At 35.5% G+C, this 15,522-nt stretch overlaps 1 protein-coding gene across 1 annotated transcript; it reads right to left on the bottom strand.

Annotated features, from left to right (window-relative positions):
* On the bottom strand, nucleotides 1–1,089 carry LOC132174343 (F-box/kelch-repeat protein At3g06240-like). The gene has a single exon (XM_059586014.1). It carries the CDS (start codon nucleotides 1,087–1,089, stop codon nucleotides 1–3), a length of 1,089 nt encoding a protein of 362 aa, XP_059441997.1.
* Between the last annotated feature and the right edge of the window lie 14,433 nt (nucleotides 1,090–15,522).

The following is a 15,522-nucleotide window of genomic DNA, read 5'->3' on the forward strand; positions in this document are numbered from 1 at the left end:
TCAATCGACATTATCACCATCGAGGAGAAGGAGGCTTGTCTCACAAATTCCTGTCCAACTCTTGTTCCCAATAGGTATAATCGGAGTGAGGGCATTGTCGTATGACTTCTTTTTTATGTCATACCAATAAAGGAGCCCGTCAGCCAGCTCCATTAGAACCTTTTGACCGTCCGTTGAGAACGACACTAGTTGCCGGAAAGGGTAATCCAGAGTACAAAGCGGAGACCAACCACTCTCCGTCATTATCCAAAGCTTTAGGAAAGGTTGTGTCTCCCGCCCATATTTGGAAACCAAAAGGGATCCTCCCAAAGCCTTCAAAGATTTAAATGACAGCGGTTCAACTTCATCCGGAACCGGAAGCGCGTGCTTTTGGAATTTCTCATCGGTGAGATTGAATGCGAGAAGGCGGATCCCTCCTGCCGCAGTACTCTTCACCAACCAATAAAAAGCACCCTTCAAATAAACAGGATTCGAAAAAGTTTTCGAGTCCTTGTAAGGCCACTGGTCTTCTACTCTTCTCCACGAATGTGCGTTCAAACTATATAGCTTAACCTCAAATTCTTCTCCAATCCATAAAACCTTGTAATCGTTGTTGACTGGATCATAGCCGAATGCAAACGCTTTCTCGAGGGGACGACCAGCGTGTACGGTTGGCTCAAAGGGTAATTTCTTGCATTTTCTAATCGATGGGTTCCAAATCAGAGTTTTATTATATTTACCGCCGTGAATGCAAACCAAGCCATTGCAACAGCCTATGATTTTGGTGACGGAGGATATATATTGTAGACGAAATAATGGCTGATAGAATGGCGGGAAGACCTTCACGGGCTGATCGGAAAAGTTTACCAAGTAGTAATTTAAATTAAGGCGCCGATCTTTCCCACCAACATTCCAATCAACCTCCCCTGTCTGCACAATGAGATTGCGTTCAGATCTGTTGTTCTCGAGATGGATGTTGATGAAAGTTGGGTCATTGATTAGGGCGACCCATGTCTTGGAAACGCACTGGAAGCGCAACAGAGACTTCACCGGCAGTCGGAAGAGTATTTCGGCGATCAACACTTGAGGAAGGCCGATCGACATCGACATGATCGTTCAGCCCTGCTTGAGTCTTTAAGGAAAAGAGAGGAAGTTGGGTTTAAAAAGCTAAGGCTGAATCAAGAGATAATTAATCATAAATAGCTAAGAGTCCTAATTTCAATAAACCTCGATCAAATTGTGTCCAGAGAGTTTGGATAATGATTTGACTCTGTTTTACATAGTTTGAATATCGTATTATGTTTTGAAATATAAAGTGCGTAAGCAATTTCATTATATTGCAACAGTTAATGATATTGTAGAAGGATAATATGTCTTCTTCTCGATGAGAGGATGGCGGGAAGACCTCCTCTGAGTTTTGAATTCGGTCGGTGGGTTTTACAGGCAGCCGCGTAGGTTTAGGAATATATTAGCTGGCCGTACATATGAACTCCATTAGTCGGTGTGTTTTGGGCTTTACTTGGGCTCAGCAGAAATTAAATCTATTTTTTTAAAATTTTTTTTTTTTTACAAACCTAAACTTTAGTTTATCCGTAAATAAATGCAATTTTAAAATATGGTAATGAGGCGACCTTAGAGCCGTCCCTAACTAGGATAAATTTTTGGGTAAAATCTACTTAATCCTTTCAAATTACTGCCCCATTAACAATCTACTCTCCAAACTATCAATTATGACAATTTACCCCTCAAACTACCAAAACAATGACAATGTACCCTCAAATATTAACAAAATGATGAAATTACCCCTATAGAATTTTCAATAAGACAAAAATACCCTTAAAAATTTGAAAAAAAAAAATTTTAAATTTTAGTATTTTTATTTTTATTTTAGTAAGGGTAATTTCGTTATTTTGTTAAAATCCGGGGTGCATTATCATTGTTTTGGTAGTTTGAGGGGTAAATTGTCGCAATTGGTAGTTTGGAGGGTAAATTGTCATTAGGGTAGTAGTTTGAGAGGGTTAAGTAAACTTTTTTTTTTTTTTTTGTTAGTCTAGTCTATTAAATTGAGGTGTCTTTTGATATGCATTTTGATAGAATGCACTGGAGAAATTTTGAACAACTCAATATATTAAACTAGCATGTGTATAAATTAAATCAGAAGAATTTACTCCAATTCAATTTGAGTTTGACATGTCCTTAACTCAATTTGACTAGTTAAAAAAAAAAAAAAAAAAAAAAAAAAAAAAAAACGAAATTTGCCTAAGATTTCTATTTTGGACCCCCTTTTCTTTTTTTACTCTGCCTTGTTAAATTGACATGTATTCAAAATGCATATAAAAATTATTTTGAACACATGTCATCATTTTAATAGACAGGATTTGAGGAGTTTCATCCAACTCATTTTATTAAATTGGCATGTATTTAAAATGGGACAGAGTTTAAAATGCATATATAGATTGAATTAAAAGAGTTATCTCCGATCTAATTTAAAGGAAAACTTACGCACTCAAAACAAAGAAAACCTAGCCATACGTAGAGAGAGGCATGAAATCTGAGATGCCATGGGAGGAGGGAGCTTTCCTCCCTTCTACTCCCTTTTTCCTTTCTCACCCTCTCCTTCCCGCCTTTTTTGAGGCTCTATTTTGCTTCATCGGAAGCATTATCCGCCTAGTTCCCTATCCCACAGATGAAACCCCTCACCATAGTCAACACCGGTTTTTTAACATCTCTATTGTATCTATCGCCAGATCTATCAAGTTTCTTTGCTCGATATCTACGTTTCTAAGCTAGACACAGTATAACATGTTGAGAAATAGTCCCACATTATGAGACAAATATACCTTACGAGAGACCGGATCAAAACACCTATACCCTCTATAGTTGGAGCTAAATCCAAGAAAAATGCATTGCTTGCTTTTAAAGGCAAGTTTATGAGGAGTATAACGACGAATGAGTGGGTAAAATGCACATTCAAAAACTCTAAGTGAGGAGTAATCTGGTTGTTGATGATAAAGTTTAAAAAATGGAGACTCATTGAATAATATGTTAACCAACATGATAAGATACACGTCCCCACATCTGTTTCTAATTCAAATTCAAATTCAAGTTCATCAAGATAGGATATACTTTGTTATCTTATATTTTGAATTGTAGACTCAATCTTTGATTACTATCCAAACTCTCAATTATATATATATATATATATACCCACGGTTTGGTTTTCCACAGGAAAAATGGGGGCTCACACTACTTACCTGAGAAATAGTCACACATTGCCTGTGGACAATATCTTTAGCGAACCGGTTTTATGAGATGAGTTAGGCTTACGAATTTATTCATAACATGCGCCTCCCCACTGTGATCCACGTTGCCATCTGCCTCCGCCAATACCATTATCGTAACCATCGGCCATCCATGTGCCGGTGAGTAGCTTGCACTCATCGGAGACACCTCCCGCCTTGCCGTTTGCCGATTTTTTCTATTTTGTGGATTTTGTTTATGTTTTATTTTTATCATGTACGTTTTTGTCTCTTCGTATTTCTTTTTTGAGTTTGTTTGTCTTCTCTATATTTGATTTCAGTAGCATCTATGGGGTGAATGTTTAGTCATTTTATAAGGTTTTGTTTATACGAATCCTTAAGAGTAACGATATTCGGTTTCTAGTTTGTCTGTTATTTTCTCTTGGTTCTTTTCTGGAAGTAAATCATTAACCGATGCGGATGAGTTTTTAAGGCATATAGAAGAATTGTCACTATGGTAGAGGGAGTAAAGGAGATTGCGTTTGAAAATGCACTTGTAGCAAAGATGAAAAGGCTCGAAAATCAATGACTGCGCAACGGCTAGAGACGTGATTCGTTGGAATTTACTGCAGATCTGAAATTGATTAAGACGGTGATATTCAAAGATATTGTCTTGTATCTTTGACATTGTACTAAGAAATCAATTTGCCTCATTTAGTTGTTACATCAATGAAGAGATATTGCTAAAAAAACAAAAAAAAATTGAAAGAAAACTTCATTCTTCATTTTAAGGATTGTACACAACCTTAGAAGATATTTATTTTAAAATTGTTATTATTGGCCGATGAGACATGCAAAATTATAATTGATATTTTAAGTTGTTTCTATTACAATGATTATGCTGCCTCATGGAATAATTGAAAATTTCTAAATAGATAAATATCATAATTTTATGCGAAATTAATGGATATTTATCAAAGCAAACAATCACCAAAATATGAACAATCACACATAAAGATTTTGGTGACGAAGAGGAAACCTTTTAGAAAACGTTCTAAAAGTAAAACCTCTCCGGGGCAGCCAAACCCAGGAAATCATTATCAAAAGATTATCCAGAGATTACAGACACTAGGAACACTTACAACCCTTTGCAAGACCTTGACTCTGTAAGATCGACAAGCCTCCAACTTGTCTCCTCGTTCACAATCTTCTTCAACGTGATTCTCCTTTATCGGACCCTTCCGATAGACTTCAATTAAGCACACAATCAATACTAACAAAAATCCTCTAAGAGGAATCAATTTGGCTCACAACAAAATAATCACTCAATCATAGCCTCACACGAACTCTCAGGGGGTGAAAATCCGTACCTCTCTCTTCTATAATGATGCATATATACCCCCGACAAAACCCTAGACCTAACCCACTTAAAATGATGTTTTTGGGCCTAAAACTTATGGGGTGTCCGGACATGTTAATGGGCTGTCCGGACATGGCTTTACGGAGCAGAAATTTAGTTTCTGGAAATGCGGTCCAGACCCGGGGAAGACATGTCCGGACCCGGCCTGTCCAGTCTTGATCAACAGCTCCGATCGATGAGCGTTTGTGGTTCGATTGAGCTGAAATTTTGCAGGGACGTTCATAACACATGAATCTACATTATGAACAGTGGATATTGGATTATGAGCATTCTATATCAGTGTTTGAGCCTGTGAACAGTAGCCTATGCATTTTGGAACTGATTTAAGCCAATACAAGAACTAACAATAATGTTATCACATTAATGGATCTGGTTTAGTAAAAAAAAAAATCATTAAAGTAGAATATGGAAAACGATTTGTCTGCTACCGCAATAATTCTTTCAGAACCTGGGATCACCTTCACCGAAACTCCAATTGGCTTTATGTGTTGCTCATTGATTTGTGGATGAATGTCTTCTGAATGTCCGGACACACTAGGCTGAAAAACTTTGATTTTTTCAATTCTTTATGCTAGAACTCATTTTCCAACCGTTTACAAACATACCACCGAATGAGCCAAAATAAAACCAACATATAGCTATCATGTTAATTTGGAGACGCAAAATTAAGGATGTTCTAAGACATGAAGTGAACAGAGAACACCATCACCACAACATCTTGAACTCTCCTGTTTCTTTTTTTGATATGAAGAAGTTCGTCATTCACAAACAACAACACAGTGCAACTCTAAAGCAAATAAGCTAAAACACAATGATACCACATAAACAGTCCCATTTCAACCAAAACAAACTACAAAAATCAGCAAACACCTATACTTAAGTAATTTGTTATTTAATAACGAATTATATTGTTTAAAAGGAAAAGAACATGTCTCTCTCCCTTTTCATCTAAACAACACTAAGAAGAACAAAAAGAGGAGGAGAGATCTAGATCCATATCTTCCCTCCTTCCCTTTTATGATAGCAGTGCTCGGCGTCTTCTCTGTAAGCTTCACCGGTCTCCGTTTCTGGCGGGTTGCTTTAGATCTAGTTTATAGATCTAGATCTAGATCCAGATCTATTCTCTTCAACCTTAGATTAAGTAATTTGTTATTTAATAATGAATTATATTGTTTAAAAGGAAAAGAACATATTAAACTTCTGTTCCATTAATGTCTAACTATAGAATTGACAGTTTATGTACAAACTCTAGAACTGTTTCCAGTTTGTTGGAAATTTCTACTGAAAATTAAGTGTGATAGGCACATGAATGGAAACTGGTGTTGACCTGTCTCGAACAGAACAGAAACAAAAACAATTTATAAAATAATGAGACATACCAGAACAGAAATCTATAATATAGTCTGCTTGAGATATTCCAGCAATAAACACAGAGTGTAACACAAGGCCATGCATTGAATTGGTCAATCAAACACTATCACCATCAAGGAGAAAGAGGCTTCCCACACAAGTCCCTATCCAAGTCTTGTTGCCAATATGTGTGAGGGTATTACTGTATGTCTTCTACTTTATATCATACCAAAAGAAATTCTTATTATTGTAAACGATCTCCATCAGAACCTTTTCGCCGTCCTTAGTTGAGAACAGTACTCGCCATTTCACCTCTATCCCCATCTCCCTCATACGCTTGTTGTTTCGCACATTCAAAGGAACAAGCAGAGTATAAAGCTGATTCCAACTAGTCTCCTTCATTATCCAAAACTCAATGCATTGGGCGTCGGGTCTATATGCAGAAACACATATTGATCCCTCCAAAACATCCAAAGTTTTAATCGCCCGGGGTTCAACCGGAAGCGTTTGCTCTTTGAATTTCTCGGTGGTGAGATGGAATGCGAGAAGGCGGATCCGGTTTGTCACATTCTTAACCAACCAAAGCAAAGTACCATTAAAATAAATCGGCTTAGAACAAATATTCGAGTCCTTGTAAGGTCATTTGTCTTTTACTCGTCTCCAAGAATGTGCTTTCAGACTATATACATTAACTTCAAACAACATATGACATAATTCCATATTCTTTAAAACCTTGAAATTGTTGTTGACCGGATTATACCCGAATGCAAAATTTTCTATAGGGTACCCAAATTTAACTGGCTCAAAGGGTAATTTCTTGTATTTTCTGATTGATGGGTTCCAAATCACAATTTTCTCTTTATCATAAGTGTGGAAGCAAACCAAGCCATTGCAACAGCCTATGATTTTGTAGAAAGATAATGAATATTCAGGACGATAGAATGGCGGCAATACCTTCACCGGCCGATCCTCCGAGAAGTTTCGCGATACTAAGTAGTATTTGAGATTAAGCAGTTGGTCATTCTGATCAACGTTCCGTGTCTACACAATGAGATTGCGTTCTCTGGTGTTGTGGAGATGGATGTTGATGAAAGTTGGGTCTTTGATTAGGGCCAACCATGCCTTGGAAGCGCACCGGAAGCACAATAAAGACTTCACCGGTAGTCGGGAAAGTATTTCAGAGATTAGTGCTTGAGGAAGTATTATCGACATTGATCTTTCTTCAATTCTTCAACTGTAAATTCCTTCTTCGTCTCTTTCTCTTGAGTTTCCAATGCAGCTGGTGGCTTTAATTTGCAGGCTGCCAAATTATGCAGAGATTCTGGGGATGGGTGTTTGTGTTGTTGTCATCGAAAGAAAACAACCTTTTACTGATGGAACCAAATGGTTTATGTTCGATCGGGCCTTTGACCATTTCATCTAAATATCAATTGGTGTCTAGTGAGGGAACCAAATCCTTTTATGTCATTTGAAATCGTATTGCGCAAAGCCTATTCTAAGAGCCGTCCAAGTGAGCAGAGTGACATTGTTGCACCTCAACAATTTCTCCCTCAACATGACACTGAGCTTATTAGAAAGGTCATGAGATCACTACATGAAAGATTCAGAATGAAGGTTACTGCCATTGAGTCATGCATTGATCTTAATACCATGAGGATAGAGGAGTTAGTTGGTGCCATTCAGATTTATGAGTTTTCTTTGCCTCAACCTAGGAAAAATAAGGATCTTGCCTTTAGCACTCGTAGGAAGAACTTTGATGAGGAATCAATAGATGTTGAGGAATTTGCCTTCATAGCTAGAAAGTATTTTAGGAATGAACATAGAATTTCCAAGAGATTTGGAAAACAAAAAGAGAATACTTAGGATAGAAATAAAAGGGACCCACGTGGTCCAAAAAATGTTATGAGTGTTTTGGCTATGGAATGTTCACAAGGATTGTGCTAACTTCAAGAGTAATAAGCCAAAAGATCAAAAAGCTTTCAATATTACCTTGAGTGACACTGATGAGGAAGTTCTAGATGAATCTCTTAATTATGTAGCATTTGTTGGGTCCTATGATTCTGATGATTCTAAACAATCAGATGTTCAGTCTTTGTATGATAATGAATCAAATAGGGTTAGTGATCTTCAAAACTCCTTTGACAATTTAATTGAAAATTTTTCTATATATGCTTAGAAATACAAATTTGAGAATTGTTAAGGATGTTAAGAATCTTGAACTTGAAATGGATAATTTGTTGAAATGCTTGAGTGATTCACATGCTGTTTGCCATACTCTTAAATCTGACACTATGTGTTAATTGCTAAGAATAAATCCATTCAAAATGATCTTGTTGAATCTAGAAATCACTTGAGTAATTTCTCTAGTGAAAAACTTAATAAAATGTTGCATGGTCAGAAGCGTTCTACTGACAAATTTGGTTTAGGATTTGATAAAACTGCTCATATGTCTTCTAACCTTGCTTCTACTCCAAAGACTGTGTTTGTTAAACCTTTGATAGTAGAAGAAGTTTCTGTTAATGGACATCAAGTAGCTGCTCAGACTCTACAAGGTAAGAAATGTAAGAAAATTTTGGTTGAACCTCATGCATTTTACTGTAAGCCTAAAGTCATGCATCCTCCTAGAAAATTATCTTCCCAAAGGTTTGTCCCTACATGTCATCATTGTGGAAAAGTTGGTCACATTAGATCCAATTGTTTTCATTTGAAACCTCATGGGAATAAAAATAAAAATTCCTTCTCTAGGAAAGATTGTGAGGGTTTGGTCATGATGATGAAATGAGTGCTATCTAGGTTAGATGAGTTCGAAAAAGGCCATAAACCTAGACTAAGATCACTCAAGTGTGGGTTAGGAAGGATGAAACCATTCACCCTTTGAGGGGGTGTGGTAGTAAACTCACATTATGTTAGGTGAGTCAATAGCATGCATATGATTGGTTGTCTTGCATATCTTTGCATATCTTAGAGCATGTTACTTTTCTTTTCTTTTTCTTATTTGTTTTGAATTTGTGTTCGTTTGTGTGCATTTCTTTTGTGAAAAATTTCAAAAAGACAAGAATATTTTACTTTGGTTGTTTTTATCTCTTTCTTTTGTCTCATGCACCTAGATAGTCCATTAATTTTTAATTTAGCTTTCATGGATTTAATTCTTTGCGTTTTGAAATGTTCTTAATATGCATGAGATGAAAATTTGCTCAATGGATTTGTTCTTGTGGTTACCTAAAGCCTAAGCTTATGTGGTTCATTTTTCCTTTGCTTACTCTTTTGTGCACATTTAAGCTGAATTTGAGTTTATATCTTAACTTTAAATGTGAAGTTTGTTAGGTAACTAGATAAGGTTTTTCACTAGTCGTATTTTTCAAATTGACTATACGCTAGTTGAACCTAGGGCTTAAAAATTCCAGCATTCCTTCTTTTGTGTTAAGAACCAATTGTTTAAGGACATTTTCTCAAATAGAAAAGAATCAAAATAGTAAAACAAAAATCAAAAGATCATGTTACATATGAAATTTATTTTCACTGTGTCAAACTTGTGCTAACTTTTCAAAAGAGGAATGTATTAGATGAGAGTGGCTAGGCCCTAGTATGATAATGTTTGATTTTTGATTGAATATACTTGTCAAAACCTCGTGTTGGTGAAACTTTCTCCTCCTTTGTAAGTTGGTAATTTTTCTCATTGAATGACTTACACACACCACACAAACATGGGTTGAATGGAACATTTTTCTTTGCTTGGGTTAAGCAATATGAGTTTCTTGTCATTTCTAGTTTCATGTATATTTTGCATATTTGGAGCATGTTTGGGATATTCATTGCTGAAATACACGAGTCGTTGATGTGTGTATCACGTGTGTTCATTTGACTTTTGAAGGGAAGAAATATGTTTTTCTTTTCTAGGTTCTTGTTGATAAATGAGTCATATATTGAGGGGGAGTTTTTGATATTGTGACTTCATGATCTTGCATTATATTTCATGCATTTTCCTATTTGTGATTATGAGTTGTGTTTATGTTTTTCCTGTTCCACATATGTTTTGATGTTTTTGTTGAGTGTTTCAGGAAACAAGATACCTTAGTCAATTTGTGACAAAAAAGGGGGAGAAAAAATTGGGGAGATGATGGGTTGACTCGATCGATTGATTTTGTCACCAAATTGCCAAATGGGGAGTTTGTAAGTTTATGTTGGCTTAATTCAGTAAGCAAAATGGTGACCAAAAGTGCCAAGATTCATCATCCATACAAGTGCTGTCCAGACAGGAAGCAAGGTCGTCTAGACGCTCGAAGAAATCATTTTTTCCCAAGAGCCTCGTCTGCACCTTCGTCTGCAAGCCGTCGATCTGGAAGAGATATTAAAACAAGAAAACCCGAGAGCTTCATTTTCACCATGTCCGAACGTGCCGCTCCAAAAGTTCCAAATTGCGATGGTTTCCTGAGCGTTGCCCTAGCTCTGTTCGGACGAGACTTCTCCCCGTCCGGACGGCTATGACTTGCTTCGTCCAGACGGCCCATATCCTTGTCCGGACGTCACGTTCCTGTTACAGTTTTAAATGGATGTAAATTGTGTCCTAGGTCTAGGGATTAAGGGGCTATTATAAATACATCCTTATAGAGAGAGAAATGTAAAAATTTTCACCTAGACAGTTTGGGAGAGGCTATGCTTAGAGAGAAGAATTATTGTGAGCCTAGTTATTCCTCTTAGAGGATTTTGTTAGTTTGATTGTGTGCTTCAATTGAGAAGTCTATCGGAATGGTTCGGTAAAGGAGAATCACGTTGAAGAAGATTGTGAGCGAGGAGACGAGTTGGAGGCTTGTCGATCTTACAGAGCCAAGGTCTTGCATCGGGTTGTAAGGTGTTCCTAGTGTCTGTAATCTTTGAATACCTTTTGATAATGATTTCCTGGGTTTGGCTGTCCAGGAGAGATTTTACTTTTAGAGCGTTTTTTAAAAGGTTTCCTCTTCATCACTAAAATATCTGTGTCAGTCTGCTTTATTGCTTTGCATATTTTGGTTATTGTTTGATTATTGTTAAATATCTGTTAATTCCACATATTGTGTGATATTTACTTGTTAAGCGTTTTTTCAGTTTAGGTGGTGAGATGTTTCCGAACATTAGTTTTTGGGGTGGTCGAAACCACCCCCTACGGCTGATATGGGGGTGGCCATGACCCAAAAAACCAAACCCCCCAAATTTTATTTGTTCTTTTGACCTTTTTGGTGGTTGCCGAACCACCTCAAAGGCCATGGGGTGGCTCGGCCACCCCAGATCGGGCATGGGAGGTGGCTCCAGCCACCCCCTTGTCTAAAATGGGGTGGCTGGCCCTTTTTTTTTATTTTTATTTTTTTTTTAATATTTTTAGTTTTTTAATTATAATATATATATTTTTTAATTTTTAAGTTTTAATGAATTTTTTATTATTATTTTTTTATTCCTACTTTTCTTGCCCAAAGCGATGCTTGTTTTGGTAGCTGTGTGGTAGTTTTTAACTACCGTACAGAAGCCGGATCCTTAAAACATAGCCCTTAAAATTGGTAAAACAGAAGAAGATATTTTTGCTTATTTATTTATTTATTATTATTATTATTATGTAAAAAAAAAAAAATAAAAAAAATAAAAACCCTTTGGCCCTCCAAAATATGTCAATGCAGCCCCTTTAAAATTAAATTTCTAGTTCTATCGAACAATCCCCAAGGGTAGCAATCTTGAAACAAAGGTTAAGTAATTTAGAATCGTAACATTTTATCAACATGGTGTCATGGTTTATAGACGGATAAGGATGTTATGCAATTTTAAAGAAATTGTAGATTTTAAAATTATGGGAATTTACGTTGTTCCTTATCTCGAACAATTTGAGAAATGCAATATGTTAAAAATGTGGCATGCTATCAATGAAAATTGAATATATTTTTATTAGGTTCTTCCTTTTTATGATGCTGAAAAGTTTTAAGTTGAAATTTGTCTTTTGATTTTTTGAAGAATAAATGTTTGTGTTGGAGTAAAGGAGTCCTTTTTAGAATGAAATTCTTTTTGGCTGCCTTTTTGACATCCCACCTTTTTAATATGTTACATTTTTCAAGTCGTTTGATGCAAACAGAGACGGAGGGAGGGGGGGACCGGGGTGGGCCATGGTCCCCACCAAAATAAAGAAAAAAAAATAATAAAAACCCCAAAATAAGGAAAAAAAAAATTATAAGTTAAAAAATAAATAAAAAAAAGTAAAAAAAGTAAAATTAAAGTTTTAATTTTAGTCATTTGGCCCCTTCCAAAAAACAAAAAAATGGCCCTATTTTAAAATTTTTTGGCCATATTCAATAAAATTTTTGGCCCTATTTTAAATTTTGTTGGCCTATACTCACTAAGTTTTTTTATTTTTGGCCCTTACTTTCAAATGTCCACTTTTTTTGGCTCTTACAGTAGTCTTTAGTTCATAAAAAACAACAAAAATAATTTTTTTTAATAAAAAAATTCTAAAGAACTGAAAAAAAAAAAAAAGTTTGGTTGGCCCCCTTCCATAAAATTTCCTGGCTTCGTCCCTGGATGCAAAGAATAGCATAAATTCAATAATTTTAGAAGTTTTGGGATCATAATCCATCATTAATTCAATTTGCTAAGGAAAGTAAGATGCATCGGGCACTCAGGCTATTATTATTATCCTATCCTACTTGTGCTTTAGTTGTTGTAGGAAATAAGGAGTATATCTCCAATGCATATCTTAGTAGCTTAGGCATTGTAATTTTTATCTTTTCGTTTCAATTGTCATCCATTGGATTTTGGCTTTATTTAAGTCACGATTGAATAATAAAATCAATGCAAAAGTTTATGAGAAAAATATAAAATTGTGGTTTATCTAATTTATAATTAGCTCCTTATGGTATCAAAATAAATTTAAAAGTTCATGAAGTATGAAAAAAAAAAAAAAATTATTTTCTACAGTCAAATTTCACATGATCGCATTGTGTTATGTTAGTCTTCATTGTAAAGTTTTATTTACCACGCTTGAAGTTTCATTTGATCCTTTTTAATATAAGTTAAACTTGATGCAATTCCTTGTGGTTTTATTATAAATTGGAATATTAAAATACAAAATGACAAAGTGAAATCAAATTAGAAGGCAAGATCTACATTAGGTTCTTTCTTTTTTTAGGCTAAGGCAACGTCAAATTATAAATGTAAAGAAGCTAATGCCAGTACGTTTGTTTTCTTCTACACTAAAGTTTCCATTCAGTTATAATTTTTTAGTGGTGGATCTTATTTGAGTGTCATGAGCCGTACGTAGAGAGAGAGAGAGGCGTGAAATCTGAGATGCCATGGGAGGAGGGAGCTTTCCTCCCTTCTACTTCCCTTCTCCCCCTCTCCTTCCCGCCTCTTTTGAGGTTCTATTTTGCTTCATCGGAAGCGTTATCCGCCTCTTTTGAAGCCCTATCCCACGTATCAAACCCCTCACCATAGTCAACACCAGTTTTCCAACATCTCTACTGTATCTATCGTCGGATTTGTCAAGGTTCTTTAGTCAAATAAAATATTTGAAGCTAGATCTACGTTTCTAAGCCAAACATAGTATAACTCAGACCTCCCCCCTGTGTTCCACGTCGCCATCTACCTCCTCCAATACCAGCAGCATCACCATCGGCCATCCATGCGTCGGCGAGTAGCTTGCACTCCCAACCTCCCGCCCTGCCATTCGCCGATTTTTTCTATTTTGTGGGTTTTGTCTATGTTTTATTTTCTCATTTATTTTTTTTTGTTTCTTTGTATTTCGTTTTTGGGTTTGTTTGTCTTCTCTATATTTGATTTTAGTAGCAATCTATGGGGTGAAGATTTAGTGATTTTATAAGGTTTTGTTTATGTGAATCCTTAAGAGTAACGGTATTGGATTTCTGGTTTGTCTTTTATTTTCTCTTGGTTCTTTTCTGGAAGTTTTTAAGGCATATAGAAGAATTTTCACTATGGTAGAGGGAGTAAAGGAGATTGCATTTGAAAATGCACTTGTAGCAAAGATAAAAAAGCCCGAAAATCAATGACCGCGTAACGGCTAGAGATGTGATTTGTTGGAATTTACTGTAGATCAAAAATTGATTAAGACGGTGATATTCAAAGATATTGTTTTGTAATAGCTCGAACGGCTATTGTGTGTGTCATAGATAATGTTTGAGTTGTGGATAATCTAAATTGTATCTTTGACATTGTACTAAGAGAGCAATTTGTCTCGTTTAGTTGTTATATCAATGAAGAGATATCGCTTTTTTTAAAAAAAAAAATTGAAGGAAAACTTCATTCTTTATTTTAAAGTTTGTACACAACCTTAAATGATCATTATTTTAAAATCATTATTATTGGCCGATGAGACATGCAAAATTATAATTGATATTTTAAGGTTCTTCTATTACCATGATTATGCTGCCTCATGGAATAATGTCATCATATATTAATGGATCTGCTTTAGTAAAAACAATCATTAAAGTAGAATATGGAAAACTATTTCCTGCCATATCTGATTGGCAAAGGGAAAAAAATTACGTTTATACGAACCAATAAAAAAGGAGACTAATTGGTGAGGAAAACATTGATCTGCACAGATGGGTAGGAGCTAACCATAATTCTTTTGGCGTAATTAGGCTCAAAACAAGAAGAATTTGTCTCAAGTCTCACCACCAAGATAATGTGAGAAGATCAGGTGATCTTGACCCGATTGAGTACATAAAGGGGTCCTACCTTAGAGGTTTTTTTCATGAAAAAAAGAGGAGAAAAGAAAAACAGACTAGGTGAGCCAAATTCTCAAAACATAGGCTAGGGTATTAAGCATTCCTTTGGCAGCGAGCTGCAAAACATCACAAACATTATTTATTTTTAGGCACCTATTCTCTCAAATTAACACTCAATTTGTAATATTTTTCGAAAAAAAGAAAAGAAAAAAGAGATGCAGTAAATTCAATCAATCGACACTATCACCATCGAGGAAAACGAGGCTTCCTGCGTGAGTCCCCATCCAATTCGTCCACTTCTTATTGTCAATCCCAAATCAGATTACAAGGCAAGATGCCAACAACTACATAAGTTCTTTCTTCCTTTCTTTTTTCAGAAACAGAAGAACTCTCCTCCTTCTAGTCTCAAGTTTCCTTGAGATGGAGGTAAGAAACCATATTATTCACTCATCTGGATTTTCCTCTAATTCATTGCAGGGGAAACTATAGTGAAAAGCCTAATAGACTCCAATCTACACCTATAAATAAGTTGAATAGGTGTTTAATCAACATTGTGCGGAATTAAAAATAAACGATAACAATATCATCAACAAAATATTTAGAAAGACAATAAATCATAAAGAAAAAGATATTTGGTTACAAAGAAGAAATTATTTCAAGAACTCTCTAAACATAAAAATTTTTTGAGGCAACCAAATCGAGAAAATCACATCACTACAGGAAAAACAAGAATTTACACAATGTCAAAGCATACAAAGAATTTTTTTGTTTAAAAGGAAAAGAACATGTTGAACTTCTGTTCCATTATTGTCTAACTATAGAATTAACAGTTTAT

Source organism: Corylus avellana, chromosome ca3 (genome assembly GCF_901000735.1).
Source record: "Corylus avellana chromosome ca3, CavTom2PMs-1.0".
NCBI lineage: Eukaryota > Viridiplantae > Streptophyta > Magnoliopsida > Fagales > Betulaceae > Corylus > Corylus avellana.